The sequence below is a fragment of the Mytilus californianus genome, unplaced genomic scaffold (genome assembly GCF_021869535.1).
Source record: "Mytilus californianus isolate M0D057914Y unplaced genomic scaffold, xbMytCali1.0.p SCAF_4, whole genome shotgun sequence".
NCBI classification, from domain to species: Eukaryota; Metazoa; Mollusca; class Bivalvia; order Mytilida; family Mytilidae; genus Mytilus; species Mytilus californianus.
Window position 1 is genome coordinate 6,234,666 of NW_026262690.1, and position 22,875 is coordinate 6,257,540.

At 33.8% G+C, this 22,875-nt stretch overlaps 1 protein-coding gene across 1 annotated transcript in view; it reads left to right on the plus strand.

Moving 5' to 3' along the window:
* Positions 1-2,235: 2,235 nt before the first annotated feature.
* The window catches only part of LOC127737343 (uncharacterized), a 32,510-nt gene continuing 11,870 nt past the window's right edge, over positions 2,236-22,875 (plus strand). Inside the window, exons 1-6 of the mRNA XM_052247957.1 lie at positions 2,236-2,256; positions 3,355-3,436; positions 6,928-6,987; positions 14,377-14,412; positions 16,917-17,009; positions 21,132-21,236. Coding sequence (XP_052103917.1) covers positions 3,370-3,436; positions 6,928-6,987; positions 14,377-14,412; positions 16,917-17,009; positions 21,132-21,236 — 361 coding nt within the window. The 5' untranslated portion in view covers positions 2,236-2,256; positions 3,355-3,369. The remainder of the gene's footprint in view (positions 2,257-3,354; positions 3,437-6,927; positions 6,988-14,376; positions 14,413-16,916; positions 17,010-21,131; positions 21,237-22,875) is intronic.

The following is a 22,875-nucleotide window of genomic DNA, read 5'->3' on the forward strand; positions in this document are numbered from 1 at the left end:
TTTACGGCTAAAACTGTACCACTTTTACTATGAAGTTTCCTAAAAAAATATATTCTAGAATGGAAAGCTCATATGCACTAATATTTTTTTAAAGGTCAAAATATAGGGCTGTGCGGCATATTTTCAATGCCCCGAAGTTCTAAAGAGTTTAAACTAATACTAAAATTCTGTACTACCCCTCCCTTCACTTTGGGTCCTCCACAGATTTCAATTTGACTGCTATGCATGTGTATAATTATTGGTAACATTCCCAAGTTGTCTCTACGAGATGAAACATAGAGATCATATCTGGGAACCAGTAGGTAAACAAAACAAAATATCTATGAATATTATATATCTCCCCAAAAGAGACGTGGTTTGTGACACAGCTATATTTACAAAGTGCAACCTATACTGTGGAGTCATTATTATTAGTGGGATACCAATTTTAGTATATTTCATGGGTAAAGGTCAGCGGCTCTTTTCACAAAAAATCTTGAGAGTAAAAATACTCTTAAGTCATACACATTTCAGTATAACTTACGATCAATTTCAATCATAAGATTTTTTGTGAAAAGAGTGGCTGATGCGTATCCAGGATTTTAAAAAAGTAATGTTTGGAGTGGAACATGTAAAAAGTCTATGTATTAACCATATATGTAGTTCCATGATGGGAGGCCGGTCACCCTGGGCCTCCCTAAATCCATCTGTGAAGGTGAATCATGAATTTAAATGTTCACCAAAAGTACATATTTTCTTTAGGTTTATATGGAGACTAAGACAAAACCATGAATATACAATTTTTATACGCCCGTTTATTAAATGCCCTTTTACAGGACGTATTATGGTATACCGTTGTCAGTCCATTGTCAACATGTTGGACAATAACGCAAAAAGGCTTTAACTAATTTGCATGAATCTTTGGTGAATTGTTTATATCTGTTGACGTGAGCTCCCTTTCGATTTTTATAAATTTTGGATTTTACATTTCCGAGTTATGGGGTTTTATTCATTAAAAAGGGGGATTTTCCAGTTTTCGGACAATAACTCAAAAGTTCTTTGAGCAGTTTTCATGAAACTTTGGTGACTGGTTTATATCTATTAAAATAGCCTTTCTTAGTTTTTTAATAAATTTCTGATATGACATTGAGGAGTTATGGAACTTTAATCTTTGAAAAAGCACCGGCGTAGCATGCACTCATGGTGCAGCTCTTTATTCTTCAATCCATGAAAATCTGTACTCATGAAAAATAATTTTTAACAGTATATAATTTCTCTCAATGTTATTTTGCTTGGAAAGTTCAACAATGATTAAAAGACCAGATTCTACATGAAACAAGGCCTCAGATATTCATTGACAACTTGCACACAAAATTTGGTGAAGTATTTGTCTTCGACTGTTTTTATACTCCAGTGGACAGGTTCTTTTTCATAGATTTTGTCTGCCTAGGTAACTATACAGGAAAGGTTATCAATATTTCATGTTTACATTGGTTGTAAGTGTATATGTTTACAGACACATGTAATAGGGCCTTGACCTCATTCTCAAGGTCAGGATAAGTGTATTGAGAATTATGTCTATTCCTCAGTAAATATTCATGATAGGAGAATAATGTGTGGTTCTGTTGTGAAGTCTTTGTCTTTCATAGGTCATTGAATTCATTGCCATTATTTAATGGTGACACATGTGCTCTGTTATATTACACACTACATACTGCTGAAAACCAGACCATTGTATCATTCAGAGTTAATTCTGAAAAAGGCAACACTAATCAGTATTCACCTACTTCAGTTAATGTTAATGATCAACATGATAGCATTTGATACTTACACCAAGATGCTGTTAAATGAAATTGGATACCCTGCATTTATCATGCTTTTCAATAACATATGGTCAAATTGTTGAAAGACCCCTTACACCCTCAAGGTGTATCTAATACTTATACACTGGAGTTTGTTAACATTCCTTTAAAATACAAATAATCAGGTCTACTTTTTAGTACTTCAATACTTTGTGGACTTTAATGATACTATTATAATGTATTCATTCAATATATATGCTACAGTAATGGTCTAATAATTCAGAAGGTATTTGTTTATTTTAGGAATATTTTCAGTACTATAATTAAATCAAGGTCATTATGTGGGCGTTATTGATTGTTTGTAAATAGCTGAAGTGAAATCCACATTTAAATTTAGAAATTGCATGGACGCCATTTTGATATCTAGAAAGATTATAATCAAAGGTAGTAAGTTGAAAGTTTTTCTAAGAATAAGGTAACCTGTTTAGTTGCATAATAAGAAGTGTGATATTTAGATGAAATTCTTGAATAATTTTCAGTGGTGAAACTTATAATATTTAAATATAGACTTTAAAGGGGATATAAACAAAATTAAAATATGATTTTTTTTGTTCAATCATTAATGAAAGTGATATAGTGAAATACTGATTCTCTTTAAGCAGCAAATTTGGTTCAATTTTGTCAAAATAAGATAAGAAACTTTGATGATGAATTATTCATTTACAAGTGAATAATTGGACCTCATCGAATCCGTATTCATGTGACCTTTAATTTAACCCCTTAGCTGAAGATGGGTTACGCATGTATTTAGCTGTTTTAAAAAAGGAAAAGAATGTCAACATTAAAAGTGAAACCAGGATGAATCATTTGGTTGACTGATTCGATCCACCAAAAAATCATTCATATACAGGTAAAAGCGATGATAAACATACTTTTAACCTACAATATAAAATCAAACAGTACTAGAAAAATCCAATTGCATATGTAGTCGCTATTTGATTATAGTCATATTTATGTTTATATCAGGTTATATGACCGTTGGCAGTCTTAGGAGGTCATCTCAATGGTTAATTAGATGACGTCTAGTCAAAAATACACAGGAAATGTTGATACATATTATCGAGTTCATGCATTGTTAATTGTTTATTTTAGACTTTTTGTAATTTGGATATACATTTTAGTATGTTATAAATTAAATATGAGAATTTGAGTCTAATCGTTGGTGATGAATTTGACAGCTAATGCCCCTTTAAGATTGCTTTTTTACAGAAGAATAAGTATTTTCCTTCAAACTATTTGCCAATATGATATGTTTATAACTCCCTTTAACGTTTGATTTAAGGTTATTGATTTAACTTATTTCATTACAATTGATTTGACCATTTTTACATCACATTTTAAAATTTTTAATGGAAGTAGCAGAAAGGTATGGAAATTGGAAATAAGAAGATTAATTGATATTCTGTGAACACTGAGTTCATGTTTTTTTTTTTTATGATTTCAAACTATATGTCATATTCATTGGACAATAGCAAGGCATGAGCATGTTTATATCTTTCACTTTTAATTGCAGAATACTGAAAAAGATATGGGAAAGTTTAAAGGGTTACTTTGTGGAGTAGGAAAGAAAAAGAAGCAAAAGGAAGAAGTGCCATGTTAGCATATTTAAGCTTTCCTTTTGAGATCGTATATTGCTATAATGTCGGCGGCGGCAGTGGTGGCATCGTCCGAAGACATATTTGGTTTCCGGACAATAACTTAAGTTTAAGTGAATGGATCTCTATGAAATTTTACCAGAAGGTTCAATACCACAAAAGAAAGGTTGGGATTGATTTTGTGGGTTATGGTAACATCAGTTTAGGAATAAGGGACCAAAAAGGGGCCAAAAACAAGACTTTTTGTAGTTTCCGGACAATAACTTGTGTGTAAGTGTATGGATCTCTCTGAAATTGTACCACAAGGTTCCATATCACAAAGGGAAGGCTGGGATTGAGTTTGGGGGTAATTGCCCTAAACGTTTAGAAATTAGGGGGGGGGATTTTTTTTTTGAAGTTTTTTGGGGGATTCATATTTATTTTCTATAAAAAATTTTGAAATTTTTTTTATGGGGGGATTTTTTTTCAAATTTTTTATTTGGGGCGGGTTCATACTTTTTTCTTCAAGATTTTTCAAAAAAAAAATTTTGGGGGGACACATTTTTGTGGGGGGATTTTTTTTTTCATAATTTTTTGGGTTTCTTTTCCCCAAAATTTTCCATTTTTACATTGATTATTTCTGATTTATATATAAAAACAACAAATACTGAAATGGCAGGAGATACACACCAAACAAGGTGTGTAAATTATTATATATATAACAGATTAACTAAGTATTGTGCAACAGCACAGTACTGTGCTATTTATTGCACAATAGCAAGAAATCTTCAATTGAAAATAAATACAAATCTTTTAACCAATTTCAATGGGATTACTTTAAAGTCTTTAATTTTTGGGGGTTCTTACCTTGTATTACTATGTTGGATATTGGGCCCCATTTTTAAATTGGTCTACATTGAGGTCCCAAATTTTTAAGATCTTTGACCACATTTATTTTGTGTCAGAAACCTATATTATGTCAAAAATTTGATCACAATCCAAATTCAGGCATATCAAGCTTGAATATTGTGTCCAATCTTGCCCCAACTGTTCAGGGTTTTGACCTCTGTGGTCGTATCAGACTGTGCTCGGCGAAGCATTTTATTTTAAGTTGTTCAGTAATAGTTATCCCATGAGGACGCGGTGTGTCAGTGTAAGATCACCCCGATGGCTGGAGGCCAGAGTGTGATCTAACACTGACTCACCAAGTCCGAATGGGATAACTATTTTACATCCCTGTTTTAGATTAGACGAAAAACCATTTACAATTCATAAAATCTAGTTTAGAACGCCACACAACCATTATTATAAATATACTTTATTTATTACTATAATATATACCCTGTATGACCCTCGAACACGATGTTTAAATATGAAAACCATGTCAACTCGCCCCACTGGCCAATCGGCCCACAATAAATCGCCCAACTCTTGTTTACCAACTCACCCCACTTATGAAAAAGGATAAAATCCCATTGAACAATCAGTCTGACAACTTGCCTTATTTATGAAAAGGGTTAAAATCCCACTGAATAAAGGTCTGCCAACTTGCCCCACATATGAAAATATATTGCTTCCTTTAAATATGTTAAATTACTAAGAGTTGGTATCCAGTCGTCCTGGTTTAGGGGTATGTGCCGTGGGTTGATATGCCAAAGGTCTTGAGTTCGAATCCCAGCATAGACAATGGATTTTTTCTATATAAATTTTGAAAGTGTGTCTTTTCTCAATAAATATTTCTAAGTTTTATTGTGGATTAGGCATTCCTGCCAAAATGTTTCAAAACAAAGGAAATCATGCAAAACAAAGAAACTCAAGCTGGGGTGACCTGGTAGGGATGATCCGGCTCAGATTACCCCAGGTAGAACAAAGGAGCTGGGATGTAAACTCTTGTCCCTTTTATTTATCTCATTCAGCAGAATAACAAAACGTAAAAAGTATAGCGTATAGACACTGATGCACTTGGTATAAAATTTTAATCAGTTTGAAGAAAAATTATTTCAAACAGTAACTTGAACAAAAAAATTGGACAATTGTTATTGTTTCGAAAAAATAAATGGCATATTCTAAATGATATTTTAGTAAATACTGCCTTATGTGTTTCATCGATATGTTTTTTTTAAACAATTCAACATACTTCAATAGCATTGAGGAAAAATTGAATTTGATATCAAACTGTCTTGTAGATTTGTTGAAAAATAAGTTGGTGAAAGTATTGGTAATTCAAGAATTACATTGACACCAATACCCATGGCACAAAAACATCTTTGGTATAATGAATAATTGAGCCACCTTTCAAAGTCAATATCCACATTGTTCTTCATTCTTCAACATAAGAAAACATTAATGGTGTAATGTTAAGGGAGACTACATTTGTTTTGAATGTAAAAGAAGGATTTGGTGTATAATAAATTCATGACAAATTCATTTTATCCACGAACAGTTATAAATTGGAATCATCTGCCACAACAAATAGTATCATGCAGTACAGTACAGGGATTCAAGAGTATGATCTCAGAATCTGCTCTCATCCCCATTTTCTATCCCTAACTATTTTGTTATCAAATGTATATAGTTTTATCTAAATGAAATTTTTCAAATGTACATACATTTTTTTTTTTGGGGGGGGGGTCAATTCGCAACAGCATAGTGTATTGCACAAAAGCAAAAAAATGAATTTAAATTCAAATCATGTAACCAATTCTAAGTTCTTTGACTACAGTTATTCTGTGTCAGAAACCTATTATGTGTCAAATATTGAATTACAATCCAAATTCAGACCTATATCAAGTGCGAATAATGTGTCCATTTTTGCCCCAACTGTTCAGGGTTGGACCTCTGCGGTCGTATCCAGCTGCGCTCGGCGAAGCAATTTATTTGATTTTGTTTCTTTTTATTTTTCTTGCTACAATGTAAATTATAATATTTTATAGTTGACACCCCGGCTAATAATCTTCAATAATTGAAGGATCGCTAGAAACTTAAAGAAGGAGAAGAAGAAAATCCATTCACACACTTGACAAAATCAAAGCCTAAATAACCACCCTTTTCCTATTGCTGTTCTTCATCTCACCTCACTGCAAGTTTAAGACAGGCCCTGATTTGAGCAGAATTCTATGCTATCTGTACCTTAGCATTGAAGAATACAGAGTCAGGGTAAGATTAACAAATTTAAAAAGATGATTACCAACAAGAAATCTAATAAATACTGTCATAAATAGCCCAACAATCTCATTGTTAAATTTAAAAACTAATCATGTCATGACAGTAAAAATACATGTATAGGGCTATACACCTCGTGCAAGGGAACACTATTTTACTTATTTATGCTTGTCTTTATTAATATTTTTAATATGAAACTGTATTTCAGCTGGGCACACAATCTGTCATTTAGATTTGGCTACAAGTGCTCCCCTTGACAACAGGGTTCACAGCACAACATATATTGGGTGATTGGATTGTATCATAAAAATGCAATAATGTCAGAAATGTTTATGTTGATATATTTACAGATATAGAAGAAGAAAGAAAATCTGATGACAATTGTTCCAATCTCAATAAAGATTGCAAAGGTATGATATGCTGTACCTGTCTAGAGCAATAATTATATTTATAGCAAAAAATTCTATATTTAAAGAGGGTAAACACACTTAGTAACAATAACTTATTTTCCATGTTGCCCTAATAAACAAATATAAGCAAAACAATTGTTTACAAACACAATGGCATTCTTTACACTTATCAAATCAATGTGACTGTTTCCCTTCATTCAAACCAATCCATTAATTGAATGTTTTGTTCTTTTCACTGAATTAGAGGATCACTTATGGAATAAATGCCAATTCTCAGAAATGGAAAGGCATACAGCCATATAACTTTGGCAGATTTCTGTAAGAAACACTGAAAGTATGTTATGTGTCCATTATTTCATTGTTTATTGGCTTTGTTTTTAAACCTCATGGGCTACATTAAGTGTTGCTCTAAGACAAGATTTTGGATATTAACTGACCTTTAATCTTATAACTTAGTTTAAAAAGAAGATTACTGATTTCAACAGGAATGACACATTTTCATTGAAAAAAAAGTTTGGAAAGCCAAAATATGAAAGATATGAGAAGAGGCTACACAGAATAGCCAAAATTATCTGCAGTCATCTTTTCATGAAGTAGTTATTACCTTTTTTTTTAGTACAATTAGTACATTTACATGATTTATTATCTGTAAATATACCTACATGTATCATTTTAATAATCAAGCCAGAAATGAAGCACTGCTTACTAGGCAGATGTTACCCTTGGGAACTGGTAGTCCTACAGCAGAGGAATCATCCTGATGAAATCTGTCACCAAGGGCCAGTCCACGTCGAGTTTAAGGGGGACTATCGAACATGCACAATCCAAGGGACAGGGGGTCAGTCTTTCACAAGACTTAAGTGATGGCAGGCATAACTATAAAGCAAGCAGCAAATTTTAACAGTTTTATATAGTAACAGATCTAAATAATAATAATGATGCCAAAACAATTTACAAATAAATAAAGTCCAAATGTTCCAAATAATAAAGTCACTAATTTCACTAATCCAATTCACAGTTTAAGTTTAAAGTCCAAAATGTTCCAAATGTTCCAAGTTAGGGAGCTACCATTTGATTTTTATGGGGGGCTAGGATGAAAAATTTTGTCCTGCATTTTTTTTTTAGTTGTAATCCCTGCTATGCCTTTTTATTTTTCACTCTATTCGGTCCTGCCTTTTTTTTCATTAGTTTATCCTGACTTTTTTTACATAAATTGTCATCCTGCCTTTTTTTTTTGCAAAGTGTCTCATCCTGCCTTTTTTTTTTACTCAAAACTCCTGTCCTGCCTTTTTTTCAAATTTCATCCTAGCTACTCATAAAATGACAGACTTTGATAATTTTGATAATTGATATAATTTGAGTATTAATAATATTGTTTACAATGTCCAAAGGTGAAATGTGAATCCCGGGTATTGTCAATTACAGAGATACAAGTTAATTACATTTATTATACTAATTGAAACATAATATTGCTCAGATAAATTAATGACAATTGACAAGATACCAAAATGTTGTTTAGATCAATTATTAACAAGCGACATGTTTCACAAAATTTACCTGAGTAATTAAACTAAAATGTCATACAATTATTTCATAATTTCATATTTTCTAAATTATTATATTTTCTCAGTAAAATTCACTTTAAAAACTTTAACATAAAAGAACACCTATGATATATTAATAAACATTAAATAGTGCATTGTGCCAATTTCTGTTTTAGATGTACATGTATCTAGAAAATAGTAATCTCCCACAATTCTGATTTAACTTAATAAGGATTTCTGCAGATTTCAGATTTCAAATTCTAAGTACATTTACAATCTTATAACTTGATGTAATGAAAACTTTTTGTCCCCCATGCGTCACACCTTAGGAACTATAGAATGGTCACCATCTGTCCAGTCAGTCTGTCCATCAGTCCAAAACATCAATATGCAGAATATTGTGACAATAACACCTTGTGAATGCAACTCATCTGAGACCATTTGATAGAAAGCTTGTAGTAACTATTTGCCATTATGTGTAATTGACCATATTATATTGTCATTTTGATCTAACCACTTATACAAGAGTTGTTGGACTTTTGATCATTTTTCAACTTTTTTAGCACAATGACACTTTGTGAACACAACTCCTCTAATACTGTTTAACAAAAAGCTCTCATTCTTAACCATATTGTATCCTCATTTTGAGTTGTTGGACTTTGATATTATTTTAACAATCAAACCACAATGATACCTTGTGAATGCAACTCCCCAGAGATCGTTGGACAGAAAGCACGAATAAGTTGCGGGATTGTTTGTCACCATATATAATGGACCATACTATATCGTAATTTTAATTTGACCATTTTCACAGGAGTTATTGGACTTAGACCATTTTATTAGTATTTTAGCAATGACACCTTGTGAACACAACTCTTCTGAAATCGTTTTACAGAAAGCTCTTATATTTGGTAGGATTGTTTGCCATCATGTGTAGTTGATCATATTGTACCGCTATTTTGATTCAACCTTTTGAACAGGCGTTATGGGACTTTGTCCATTTTTTGGATTACCGAAAAAATAAAATAATTAAGAAATAATTCATGGGGGCTTGAATATATCGTGATTTTACCACGGGTTGGCCCTTTATGACAAATATTTTACCCTGAGCGATAGCGAGGGGTAAAATATCGGCATAAAGGGACAACCCGTGGTAAAATCACGATATATTCAAGCCCCCATGAATTATTTCGATTCTAATAGGACAAATACGGCAATTCTTTTGGATCGAAGCGCTCTAGGTGAAGGCATTATTTGCCGTTCCCATAAATAAACGCACTATTAAATTGACTTAAAAGAACGGAGCAAACTGAATAAATGGCATGCTTAAACTATTTACAATGACATATTTAGATAGGTTTGGATGAATCTAAATGATAATTGTATTTATATGTCATATATGTAAACAAAAAATGGCTTAAATAACACATTTTAGCATCGTTTGTTTACGTTTCCTTGTTGTGATGATTTTCGGTTTCACAAGCGTGTATTTTCCCGTAAAATGCTTATATTCTTACGTCATCGTTCTATGACGTCGGGTAGCTCATTCATAAAAAAGCATATGACGCGGGAGTACGATTGGAACAGCCAAAACAATATATTCATATTTTACCACGGGTGTGTACTCAAAGCGTTTGAAGAACGTCATGTTAGAATATCTTGTGAACGTAACTTCTCTTACATAATTGAACAGAAAGCTCTCATACTTGGCAGGATTGTTTTCCACTATATGTTATTGAATATTGAACATATTGTACTGTCAATCTGATTTGCTGATTTTTACTTGAGTTGTGGAACTTTTTTTTACCATCCTACCACATTGATACCTTGTGAATGCAACTCTTATAAGACCATTTGATAGAAAGCTCTTATACTCTGTATGAGTGTTTGCTGCCATTAGTAGTTGACAATATTTGACTATCATTTTAATTTGATTACTTTTATAATAATGCAGTTATGGGACCAATTTTTATACAACCGCAAAAAATTTTTGCAGTCGTATATTGGTATGACGTTGGCGTCGTTGTCATCGTCGTCATCGTCGTTGTCGTCCGAAGACACATTGGTTTTCGCACTCTAACTTTAGTTTAAGTGAATGGATCTCTTTGAAATTTTACCATAAGGTTAAATACCACAAAAGGAAGGTTGGGATTGATTTTGGAGGTTATGGTACCAACAGTTAAGGAATTAGGGGCCAAAAAGGGGCCAAAAATAAGCATTTTCTAGTTTCCAGACAATAACTGTGGAATGGTGTATGGATCTCTCTGAAAATATACTACAAGTTTCCATACCACAAAAGGATGGTTAGGATTTGCTTTGGGGGGTTATGGCTCAAACCGTTTAGGAATTAGGGGCAAAAATGGGGGAAAAACAAGGTTGTCCTGGTTAATGGACAAATACTTTAGTACAAAACATAATTTAAAGCAGTGTAAGGGAGATAAATCAAATACATCATTGAAATTACCTCCCTTACACTGCTTTTAAATTATGTATAAAGTAATGGTTAATGAACAATTAAGATAATTTAAAACAGTGTAAGGGAGGTAATCCAAATACAACGTTTTGGTTACTTCCCTGACACTGCTTTTAAATTATGTTTAAAGAAATGCATATTTATAAAGGAAGACCAGTAAAAATATCTGAAAATGTTGCATCTTTTTTTTTTACAAAAAAATCCATATGAAAGATCTGACACTATATTTTAAATTCTATTATAGAATAGATTAAGTTAGCACTATGGTAAATTTAAATGGGTAATTATGGTTGCAAACTCCATTGGAAATTTGAATCGAGATTATGACCATATCTTGAGGGAAAGAATATTTTGGGGGAAAAAAAGGGGGGGGGGGGGGTAAAAAGAAATTGTGGGGGGTCAATTTTTTCTCATTTCAGATTTCGGAAATTAAAAAGAATTATTCTTCAAATATTATTTTTTTTTTCAAATTTCAAATATTGAAAAATTTCAAGAAGTAATCTTTAATTGCACAGTATGGCGCATTAGATTTGTAAAATCTTTGACCACATTTATATGTTTGTTATGCCGAATCTAACTGTGTTTTTAAATTTTAAATTTTGGGTCCAGTTTTCAAATTGGTCTACATTAAGGTCCAAAGGGTCCAAAATTAAACTTTGTTTGATTTTAACAAAAATTGAATATATGGGGTTCTTTGATATGCTGAATCTAAACATGTATTTAGATTTTTGATTTTTGGCCCAGTTTTCAAGTTGGTCCAAATTGGGGTCCAAAATTAAACTTTGTTTGATTTCAACAAAAATTGAATATATGGGGTTCTTTGATATGCTGAATCTAACCATGTATTTAGATTTTTTATTTGTGGACCCCCGCTATCAAATTGGTTCATATTGAGGTCAAAAGCGTCCAAAATTAAACTTCTTTGATTTCATCAAAAATTGAATTATTGGGGTTCTTTGATATGCCAAATCTAACCGTGTATTTAGATTTTTAATTTTGGGTCCTGTTTTTTAAATTGGTCTACATTAAGGTCCAAAGGGTCCAAAATTAAACTTAGTTTGATTTTAACAAAAATTGGATTCTTGGGATTCTTTGATATGCTGAATCTAAACATGTGTTTAGATTTTTGATTATGGGCCCAGTTTTTAAGTTGGTCCAAGTTGGGGTTCAAAATTTAACTTTGTTTGATTTCAACAAAAATTGAATATATGGGGTTCTTTGATATGCTGAATCTAAACATGTATTTAGATTTTAGATTTTGGGCCCAGTTTTCAAGTTGGTCCAAATTGGGGTCCAAAATTAAACTTTGTTTGATTTCAACAAAAATTGAATATATGGGGTTCTTTGATATGCTGAATCTAACCATGTATTTAGATTTTTTATTTGTGGGCCCCGCTATCAAATTGGTTCATATTGAGGTCAAAAGGGTCCAAAATTAAACTTTGTTTGATTTCATCAAAAATTGAATTATTGGGGTTCTTTGATATGCCAAATCTAACCGTGTTTTTAGATTTTTAATTTTGGGTCCCGTTTTTTAAATTGGTTTACATTAAGGTCCAAAGGGTCCAAAATTAAACTTAGTTTGATTTAACAAAAATTGAATTCTTGGGGTTCTTTGATATGCTGAATCTAAACATGTGTTTAGATTTTTGATTATGGGCCCAATTTTCAAGTTGGTCCAAGTTGGGGTCCAAAATTAAACTTTGTTTGATTTCAACAAAATTGAATATATGGGGTTCTTTGATATGCTGAATCTAACCATGCATTTTGATTTTGGACATTGGACCATAATAGGTAAATTAAAAAAATTCAAGTTCTTAGACCACATTCTTTCTGTGTCAGAAACCTATGCTGTGTCAAATATTTATTCACATTCCAAATTTAGAGCTGTATCAAGCTTGAATGTTGTGTCCATGCTTGCCCCAACTGTTCAGGGTTCGACCTCTGCGGTCGTATCAAGCTGCGCCCAGCGAAGCATTTTATTTACACTAGCTTTTACCACAATGACACTAGACTGTTATGTATAATCTCATGCTGCCCTTCAAGGGTCCTTTAATAGGAACAATGAATATTCTTTATACAGGGTAACTCCACCACATTCTATATGTTCCTGTCCCAAGTTAGGGAGAGGGTTGGCGCACCTTCAGACTAGTGTTACCCCACCACATTCTATATGTGCCTGTCCCAAGTTAGGGAGAGGGTTGGTGCACCTTCAGACTAGTGTAACCCCACCACATTCTATATGTGCCTGTCCCAAGTTAGGGAGAGGGTTGGCGCACCTTCAGACTAGTGTAACCCCACCACATTCTATATGTGCCTGTCCCAAGTTAGGGAGAGGGTTGGCGCACCTTCAGACTAGTGTAACCCCACCACATTCTATATGTGCCTGTCCAAGTTAGGGAGAGGGTTGGTGCACCTTCAGACTAGTGTAACCCCACCACATTCTATATGTGCCTGTCCCAAGTAAGGAGCCTGTAATTGAGTGGTTGTCGCTTTTGCTGTTTCTCATATTTGTTTTTAGTTTATTGTTTTGCATAGTTTGTTCATGTGTTGTTCCGCTACACCACTGTCCCAGGTCAGGGGGGGGGGGGGGGGGGGGGGGGGGTTTGGCACCAACAAACTAGTTTAAACGGATGCATTTTTATTCACCTGTCCTAAGTCAGGAGCCTGTTGTTCAGTGGTTGTCATTTGTTGGTGCGGTTCATAGGTGTTTCTCGTTTTCTATATAGATTAGACCGTTTGATTTCCTGTTTAAATTAAATTACACTAGTCATTTTGGGGCCTTTATAGCTTATTGTTTGGTGTGAGCCAAGGCTCCTTGTTGATGGCCTTACTTTGACCTATAATTGTTAACTTTTTATACATTGTAACTTGGATGGAGAGTTGTCTAATTGGCACTCATACCACATCTTCTTATTTATAGGGACATTCCACATGCAGCAACCTTGCAATTTTATTATCCATTGTCACTCTGAAATCAAATTTTATTATATAGAGTTTGTCAGGGCCAATTTTAGGCTAAGGATAACTTTGAAGTCTTGGATAAGTAATGTTACTTAATAATATATAGAACAATTTGGAAATCACTAACTATGATCTAAGAGGTTTTTTTTTCAAAAACTGCTAACTTTCTTAAATTTGGCAGACAGTACAAAGTTGACAAATTAAAGTGAATTTGCTGTTTTCTATATAGAACATGGATTTAAATTTTTAATGATAATTTTGAACAAGCTGGTTTTCTTTGCTGTACATGTGTGTATGTAATTTGTTTCTTGTGTTTAAATTAACTTTGTTAAGTTTTTTTTTACATGGAATGGACCAATGATTAAAAAGGAAGATTTATTTTTTTAGGCTTACTTTTATCTATTACAGATAAAGAACAAGGTGATGATAAACAAGCCAGCAAGAGTAAGTGATATCAAAAATTGTATGTCTTGACAGTGTTAAGACTGACAATTTTTGTGCTGTTCATCTGCCTGTCAATCAAGTTTTTGGTTTCTTATCAATAAATTTGAATAACCTTGATTTTGTTATTTAAAGTCTGGAAGTGTTGTTGGTTTTTCTATTTAACTCCTACAGTATTGAAGTTAGGACTTTTATAGTGTGTAGGATGTTAGTACAATTTCTAAGGGGTATGCATATTGTCAAGATGCAGTTATGATGACTACATATGTAGGACTTGGAGGTACGATGGGACTGCTGGAGTGCGATGGTCACACTGAAGTGCGATGGTCTGTGCCAAAGTGCGATGGTTCTTACGCTGATTTGTGATGGTCTATAAGACATGTGATTACTAGTTTAAAATCCACAGATGTCCAATTTTTATGAGAGTTTATTTTTTATATGCCCGTCAAAATTTTGACGGGACGTATTATGGTATACAAATGTCATCTGTCCGTCTGTCTGTTCGGCGTAAACATGTCACACCGTAACTTGAGAACGACTTATCCAAATTTCATGAAACTTACAATCTGTATACTTTTTGGTGAAAATAAGATTAAAACTTTTGGAGTTATGGACTAAGTAACTAAAACAGGTGTGTGTTTTTTTTCACATGTCGCGCCGTATCTCAAAAACAATTTATGATTATTGCTTAAAACTTTACACATTTCTTAGTTATATTAATCTTAAGATCTGTATACTTTTTTGGTGATGATTCAAAAATGATCCCCCCCCCCCCCCCCCCCCCCCCCCACCCCCCCCCCCCCCCCCCCCCCCCCCCCCCCCCCCCCCCCCCCCCCCCCCCCCCCCCCCCCCATAAAATCAAATGGTAGCTCCCTTGCTTAATTCACTACAACGTTAGAACTGGAAATGCAATGACTATCTGCCATGCCTGTTTTAAATTAATCAGGTTATACCTCTTGTGTTTTATTAAAAAAAAAAGTTACTTCTGAAAAATGTGAACATGAGAATTATAGAAAATGTAGTTTTTGTAGACCATCGCACTTCGGTGTAGCTATCAACAAGACAGTGTCACAATACAACCATCACACTTCAGCGTTATCAAAAAAGCACTTCAGTGTCAAACCATCGCACTTCAGCGTGACCATGGCGGTTCCGAGTACCATCACGGTTCCGAGTCCTACACAAATATAAATATAAATAGAATTTTTATCACATCAGTTTTGCATTCACCAAGAATAGTTGTAAACTTGATATTGCACTTACTATTCTGATTTTACCGCCTGTTAACTTGGCAAAACTTGTGTTATGAAGATTGAAAAGCAAAACAACAAAATTGTCCTACATTATGGAATAAATTATAACTATGACAGGGACATCAAATGTGTCTAACAGACACAACACTTTAAGTTGTGCTGTTTGCTAAATCTAATATTTGAGGAACTATATTAAGGGTGCACCAGGCACATCATTTTTGTCTAGATATCTTTTGTTGTACCCATATGTCAACTGATTTTGATAAAAAATTTAAAAATCTGAAATTTCTGTTCAGTAGGTTAAGTAACCTTGACAATTTTACATTTGTAGATGTCAGGCGTATTCTTAGTTTTTCACTCAACATTTTTTTCTAAAATATTTAACAATTAAATTAACATAATTTCAGTCCTATTATAAACTTAAATGTTCAGAAATTTCCCCATCTTTGCAGGAGCCTCCAACAAAGAGTGAAGGGTTAGCGAGTATGCCATTTTTGTGTTAATCATTCCTAAGTCGTTCCCTTAAAGTTTATGACCTCTTCTGTAGGCCTGTGTATTACAAAAGTGCTACAATGTCAAAACAGTTAAAGTACTGAATGAAAGTGATGTGCCATTTTGTACATATACCAAAGGGAAACGTTGTTCATAGAAATACTGTTAAGTTTTTCATTGCATTTAATAGAAAACAGGGATTTGGTGGCAAATAAAGCCAAGATTTTTGAAAAAAAAACCACGGATTTTATTACAGAAATTTTCATTATAAAATTGAAAACATAGATTACTCACTTGTTTGTTCTTGATGTGCTAGCTTTTATTGTCTACAAAAAAGCCTAAACAACCTTTACAATTAAAAAAAAACTTGTGATGAGTCACTAAATTCGAGTGCACCCAAGAAGGTGTCAAATTTAATACATGTTTTAACAAATATCTTTTTTATATACTTGTTTTAGGGAAATCATTGTTAGCACTGCATGCAAAACCTCTTTCTTTTAAGCACCAAGTTGTCATATATAGAAGTACAAGGTGAAAGGCTGCGAATTTCTTTATAAAATTTCCATATGTTGAGCATTATCCTTAGGGAGTGTCAAATATTAAATTGTGTATAGATGCTAATGGTTAAAAGTATGTTATAATCTAAAAGGCAATACATTTTTATAAATACTTTTGTAGTTATGCAAAAATTATATTAAGGTATGTTTATAAGCTTACATTTTGATATATTAATGAACTATGGTTTCTTTGTTTTACTTTTAGTATTTAATATCAGTATCAATGCTGGTAGTGTTTCTATAGCAGGAGGGATAATTAGGGAAAAGGAGGAACATAGCGACAGTGTATTTGAAAGTGGTATGTATTTAAGGCCTTTTTTTATTTGTGGCTGGGTTTTTATACCCTGTTATGTAGGTGATAGCAGGAGGAATATCAAACTGTTGCAGTTACTGAAAGCTAGTTTAAGTGAATAACAACTAATAAACAAAATCATGTATCTAAGACTAAAATATTTATCAGTACACATCCAACAACCAACCTCCAATGGATTTAGTTTAAGGACTTCATTAACAGTCAGAGAAAAACATGACCATGATTTTGTTTAAAGGATCTCAAGTTTACCTGGATCATATATAATTTAATGGCTTGATAAACAACATCAGCATGATAATATGGATGTGCTATACTGTTTGTAGATGTTTTCTACCAGTTCTGGACCGGTAGTGAGAGACTTTCCAATGAACATATTCCAGTTTCTGGTTAATGTTTAAGAAATTTGTACAATGAACGCACAAATAGAACATATCATTAATAACATTTATCATATATTTAGTACAAAATACAGCAATTTTGTATATCTAATAAAGGTTCTTTTTTCCAGTCTTTATCACCTACCCTGTATCACATACCCCGTATCTCATACCCCGTATCGCATACCTGGCGTGACGTCATAATTCAAATGACGTCAACGTTTGACATATGACGTTCAGTTGCTGTATTTCCTGGCATAGGAAAAAAATGAGTTCCCACTAAAACAAATGTCCCATCATTTCAACTAAAATCGATATTTTTCAAAAAATTATTATCCAGTAACTTTACGAGCGATTTTTATATAAATAAAAAAAGACACAATAAGATGTAGAAATATCTGAAGTTTTATTGTTTATTTGGTCATAATTTTCGTGAAGTTTGTTTTCATTACCTGATGGATTAAACACAAATGCAAATTTTTACGATTTTAATTTGGTTAGAATAGTAGCAAACTTTTCAAGACATATTTTTCTTGCTGTTCACCTCGTCAGAAAATTAAAATGATCATAAATAATATCATTGCCAATTAAACAATAAAACTTAAAACATTTCTACGTCTTATGATATTTATTTGATAAATATTAATTTTAGTTGAAATAGTAGGACAGTATCGTTAGTGGATGCATTTTAATACATGGTCTTTAACGTATATTGAGAATGAAATAAGGTTATAGGGGACATTAGGATGTGGATATAAAGCAAATAAGGAAGTCTATAAAAGGAAAGAAAAACAAGTCAGCTGGAAAAATACAGGAAAATCAAAATGTTCTTTTCTAGCTTATGATTTCGGACGATTTAAAAAAACTAGAGGCTCTCAAGAGCCTGTGTCGCTCACCTGATTCTACTTTGGTTTTGGAAATCATGTAAAATAGATTAAAATCATAACAGATACCCTAATAATGAGTGAGGCCAAATTTGGTTTAATATTGGTCCTGGATCAGCTTCATAGTAACAACACTTGGTCAGCACCTCATAAGGAACATTCATGCCATGTTTGGTTTCATTGCATTCAGTGGTTCTCTAAAAGAAGACATTTGTATGTATTTCCCATAGGCTCCTATGTTAAACTAAGTCCCCATCTGGCGGCCATCTTGGTGATGGATTCAGCTTCAAAGTAACAACACTTGGTCAGCACCTCATAAGGAACATTCATGTCATGTTTGGTTTCATTCCATTCAGTGGTTCTCTAAAAGAAGACATTTTGTATGTATTTCCCATAGGGTCCTATGTTAAACTAAGTACCCCGCTGGCGGCCATCTTGGATATGGATCGGCTTCATAGTAACAGCACTTGGTCAGCACCTCATAAGGAACATTCATGCCATGTTTGGTTTCATTCCATTCAGTGGTTCTCTAAAAGAAGACATTTGTATGTATTTCCCATAGGGTCCCATGTTAAACTAAGTCCCCCGCTGGCGGCCGTCTTGGATAATGGATCAGCTTCAAAGTAACAACACTTGGTCAGCACCTCATAAGGAACATTCATGCCATGTTTGGTTTCATTCCATTCAGTGGTTCTCTAAAAGAAGACATTTGTATGTATTTCCCATAGGGTCCTATGTTAAACTAAGTCCCCCGCTGGCGGCCATCTTGGATGATGGATCCGCTACAAAGTAACAACACTTGGTCAGCACCTCATAAGGAACATTCATGCCATGTTTGGTTTCATTCCATTCAATGGTTCTCTAGAAGAAGTTCAAAATGTAAAAAGTTAACGACGACGACGGATGCCAAGTGATGAGAAAAGCTCACTTGGCCCTTTGGGCCAGGTGAGCTAAAAATAGATATCCCATGAATCTGATTCTATTAAAATATATGATAAACAGAATAATACATGGCAAAATCCGTATCGCATGCTGTATCACCACTCTACCAATATCAGCCTCGGGACCTTTGGCCCTCGGGACTGATATTGGTTTCTTGTGGTGATACAGCATGTGATACAGATTTTGCCATGTAATATTCTATATATAAAGTTCAAACAACATATGATTATGAGGCAACTTAGTCTCACAATATTTATGGTTAAGACTTTATTCCTAATGTTTAAAAGATGGGATATTTTGACAGTAATTCAATCAAATATATGTATTTTTTTATTTATTTGAATGGGAAAAGACCCCAAAAAATTATTGTCTAAGTTATATCTTACTAATAGCTTGTGTTACTTTCAGTTAAGTGTGTCTTTTCTTCATGTTTTTGTCGAGCCTGCGACTTTTGTCGCAGAAAGCTTGACATAGGGATAGTGATCCGGCGGCGGCGGCGTTAGCTAACTTTTTAAAAGCTTTATATTTTAGAGGGTGGAAGGTCTGGATGCTTCATACTTTGTATATGGATGCCTTATGTTACAAAGTTTCCGTCAGTCACATGTCCAATGTCCTTGACCTCATTTTCATGGTTCAGTGACTACTTGAAAAAAAAGTTAAGATTTTTTGTAATGTTAATTTCTCTCTTATTATAAATAATAGGATAACTATATTTAATATGTGCGTACCTTGCAAGGTCCTCATGCCCGTCAGACAGTTTTCACCTGACCTCGACTTCATTTCATGGATCAGTGAACAAGGTTAAGTTTTCGTGGTCAAGTCCATATATCAGATACTATAAGCAATAGGTCTTCTATATTTGGTGTATGGAAGGACTGTAAGGTGTACATGTCCAACTGGCAGGTGTCATCTGACCTTGACCTCATTTTCATGGTTCAGTGGTTATAGTTAAGTTTTTGTGTTTTGGTCTGTTTTTCTTATACTGTATGCAATAGGTCTACTATATTTGGTGTATGGAAGGACTGTAAGGTGTACATGTCTAGCTGGCAGGTGTCATCTGACCTTGACCTCATTTTCATGGTTCAGTGGTTATAGTTAAGTTTTTGTGTTTTGGTCTGTTTTTCTTATACTGTATGCAATAGGTCTACTATATTTGGTGTATGGAAGGACTGTAAGGTGTACATGTCTAGCTGGCAGGTGTCATCTGACCTTGACCTCATTTTCATGGTTCAGTGGTTATAGTTAAGTTTTTGTGTTTTGGTCTGTTTTTCTTATACTGTATGCAATAGTTCAACTATATTTGGTGTATGGAATGATTGTAAAGTGTACATGTCTAGCTGGCAGGTGTCATCTGACCTTGACCTCATTTTCATGGTTCAGTGGTCAAAGTTAAGTTTTTTAGTTTTGGTCTTTTTTTCTAATACTATATGCAATAGTTCAACTATATTTGGTGTATGGAAATATTTTATGATCTATTTGTCAGTCACGCAGGTTTTTTTTTACCTTGACCTCATTTTCAAGGTTCATTGCTCAGTGTTAAGTTTTTGTGTTTTGGCCTGTTTTTCATACTATAAGCAATAGGTCAACTATATTTCTTGTATGGAAGAATTGTTAGCTGTACATGCCTGCCTAGCATGGTTCATCTGACCTTGACCTCATTTTCATGGTTCATTGGTCAATGTTTAGTTTACTTAGTTAATGTTAAGTTTATGTGACAGTTGTAATAAAGCTTTATATTTAGGACTATCAACATAATATCAATGATTAGTAAGAAGGCGAGACATTTCAGCGTGTCCACTCTTGTGTATGATTGACAACATTCTTTTTTTCTTATTTTTCTCAAAGTCAATTAACACTTTCATTATTTGAAGAAGACTGATTTGTTAACTATGCTTTCTTTATAGGTAGTAATTCTGCAGTTGTGAAAGAGCAGCTACTTACAGTTTATACTCCAGTAAATGAAACTGAGAATGGACTTATTGTAACTTCCAGTCAAGATTCTGGTATAGGTAATTGACAGATATTAGATGGTTAATTTTTTCTGTTAATATGCCAATCAGTTCAATTGATAATTCTTTTTTTTACAAACATTATGTCAATTTTATGTTACTTTGGATAGTAGCAGACCAACACTTAAAAAGTTAAACATGGTGTATTACCGGTAGCTGAGATCATCCCAAGTTTTGGTGGGGTTCATGTTTCTCAGGTTTTAGTTTTCTTTATTGAGTTTTGTATACTGTATCTTTTGCATCTCTATCAAAGTGGCTAATTATAAGGGAGCTACCATTGGATTTTTATTATTTCCCATAGGCTCCTATGTTAAACTAAGTCCCCATCTGGCGGCCATCTTGGATGATGGATCAGCTTCAAAGTAACAACACTTGGTCAGCACCTCATAAGGAACATTCATGTCATGTTTGGTTTCATTCCATTCAGTGGTTCTCTAAAAGAAGACATTTGTATGTATTTCCCATAGGGTCCTATGTTAAACTAAGTACCCCGCTGGCGGCCATCTTGGATTATGGATCGGCTTCATAGTAACAGCACTTGGTCAGCACCTCATAAGGAACATTCATGCCATGTTTGGTTTCATTCCATTCAGTGGTTCTCTAAAAGAAGACATTTGTATGTATTTCCCATAGGGTCCCATGTTAAACTAAGTCCCCCGCTGGCGGCCGTCTTGGATAATGGATCAGCTTCAAAGTAACAACACTTGGTCAGCACCTCATAAGGAACATTCATGCCATGTTTGGTTTCATTCCATTCAGTGGTTCTCTAAAAGAAGACATTTTGTATGTATTTCCCATAGGGTCCTATGTTAAACTAAGTCCCCCGCTGGCGGCCATCTTGGATGATGGATCCGCTACAAAGTAACAACACTTGGTCAGCACCTCATAAGGAACATTCATGCCATGTTTGGTTTCATTCCATTCAATGGTTCTCTAGAAGAAGTTCAAAATGTAAAAAGTTAACGACGACGACGGATGCCAAGTGATGAGAAAAGCTCACTTGGCCCTTTGGGCCAGGTGAGCTAAAAATAGATATCCCATGAATCTGATTCTATTAAAATATATGATAAACAGAATAATACATGGCAAAATCCGTATCGCATGCTGTATCACCACTCTACCAATATCAGCCCTCGGGACCTTTGGCCCTCGGGACTGATATTGGTTTCTTGTGGTGATACAGCATGTGATACAGATTTTGCCATGTAATATTCTATATATAAAGTTCAAACAACATATGATTATGAGGCAACTTAGTCTCACAATATTTATGGTTAAGACTTTATTCCTAATGTTTAAAAGATGGGATATTTTGACAGTAATTCAATCAAATATATGTATTTTTTTATTTATTTGAATGGGAAAAGACCCCAAAAAATTATTGTCTAAGTTATATCTTACTAATAGCTTGTGTTACTTTCAGTTAAGTGTGTCTTTTCTTCATGTTTTTGTCGAGCCTGCGACTTTTGTCGCAGAAAGCTTGACATAGGGATAGTGATCCGGCGGCGGCGGCGTTAGCTAACTTTTTAAAAGCTTTATATTTTAGAGGGTGGAAGGTCTGGATGCTTCATACTTTGTATATGGATGCCTTATGTTACAAAGTTTCCGTCAGTCACATGTCCAATGTCCTTGACCTCAT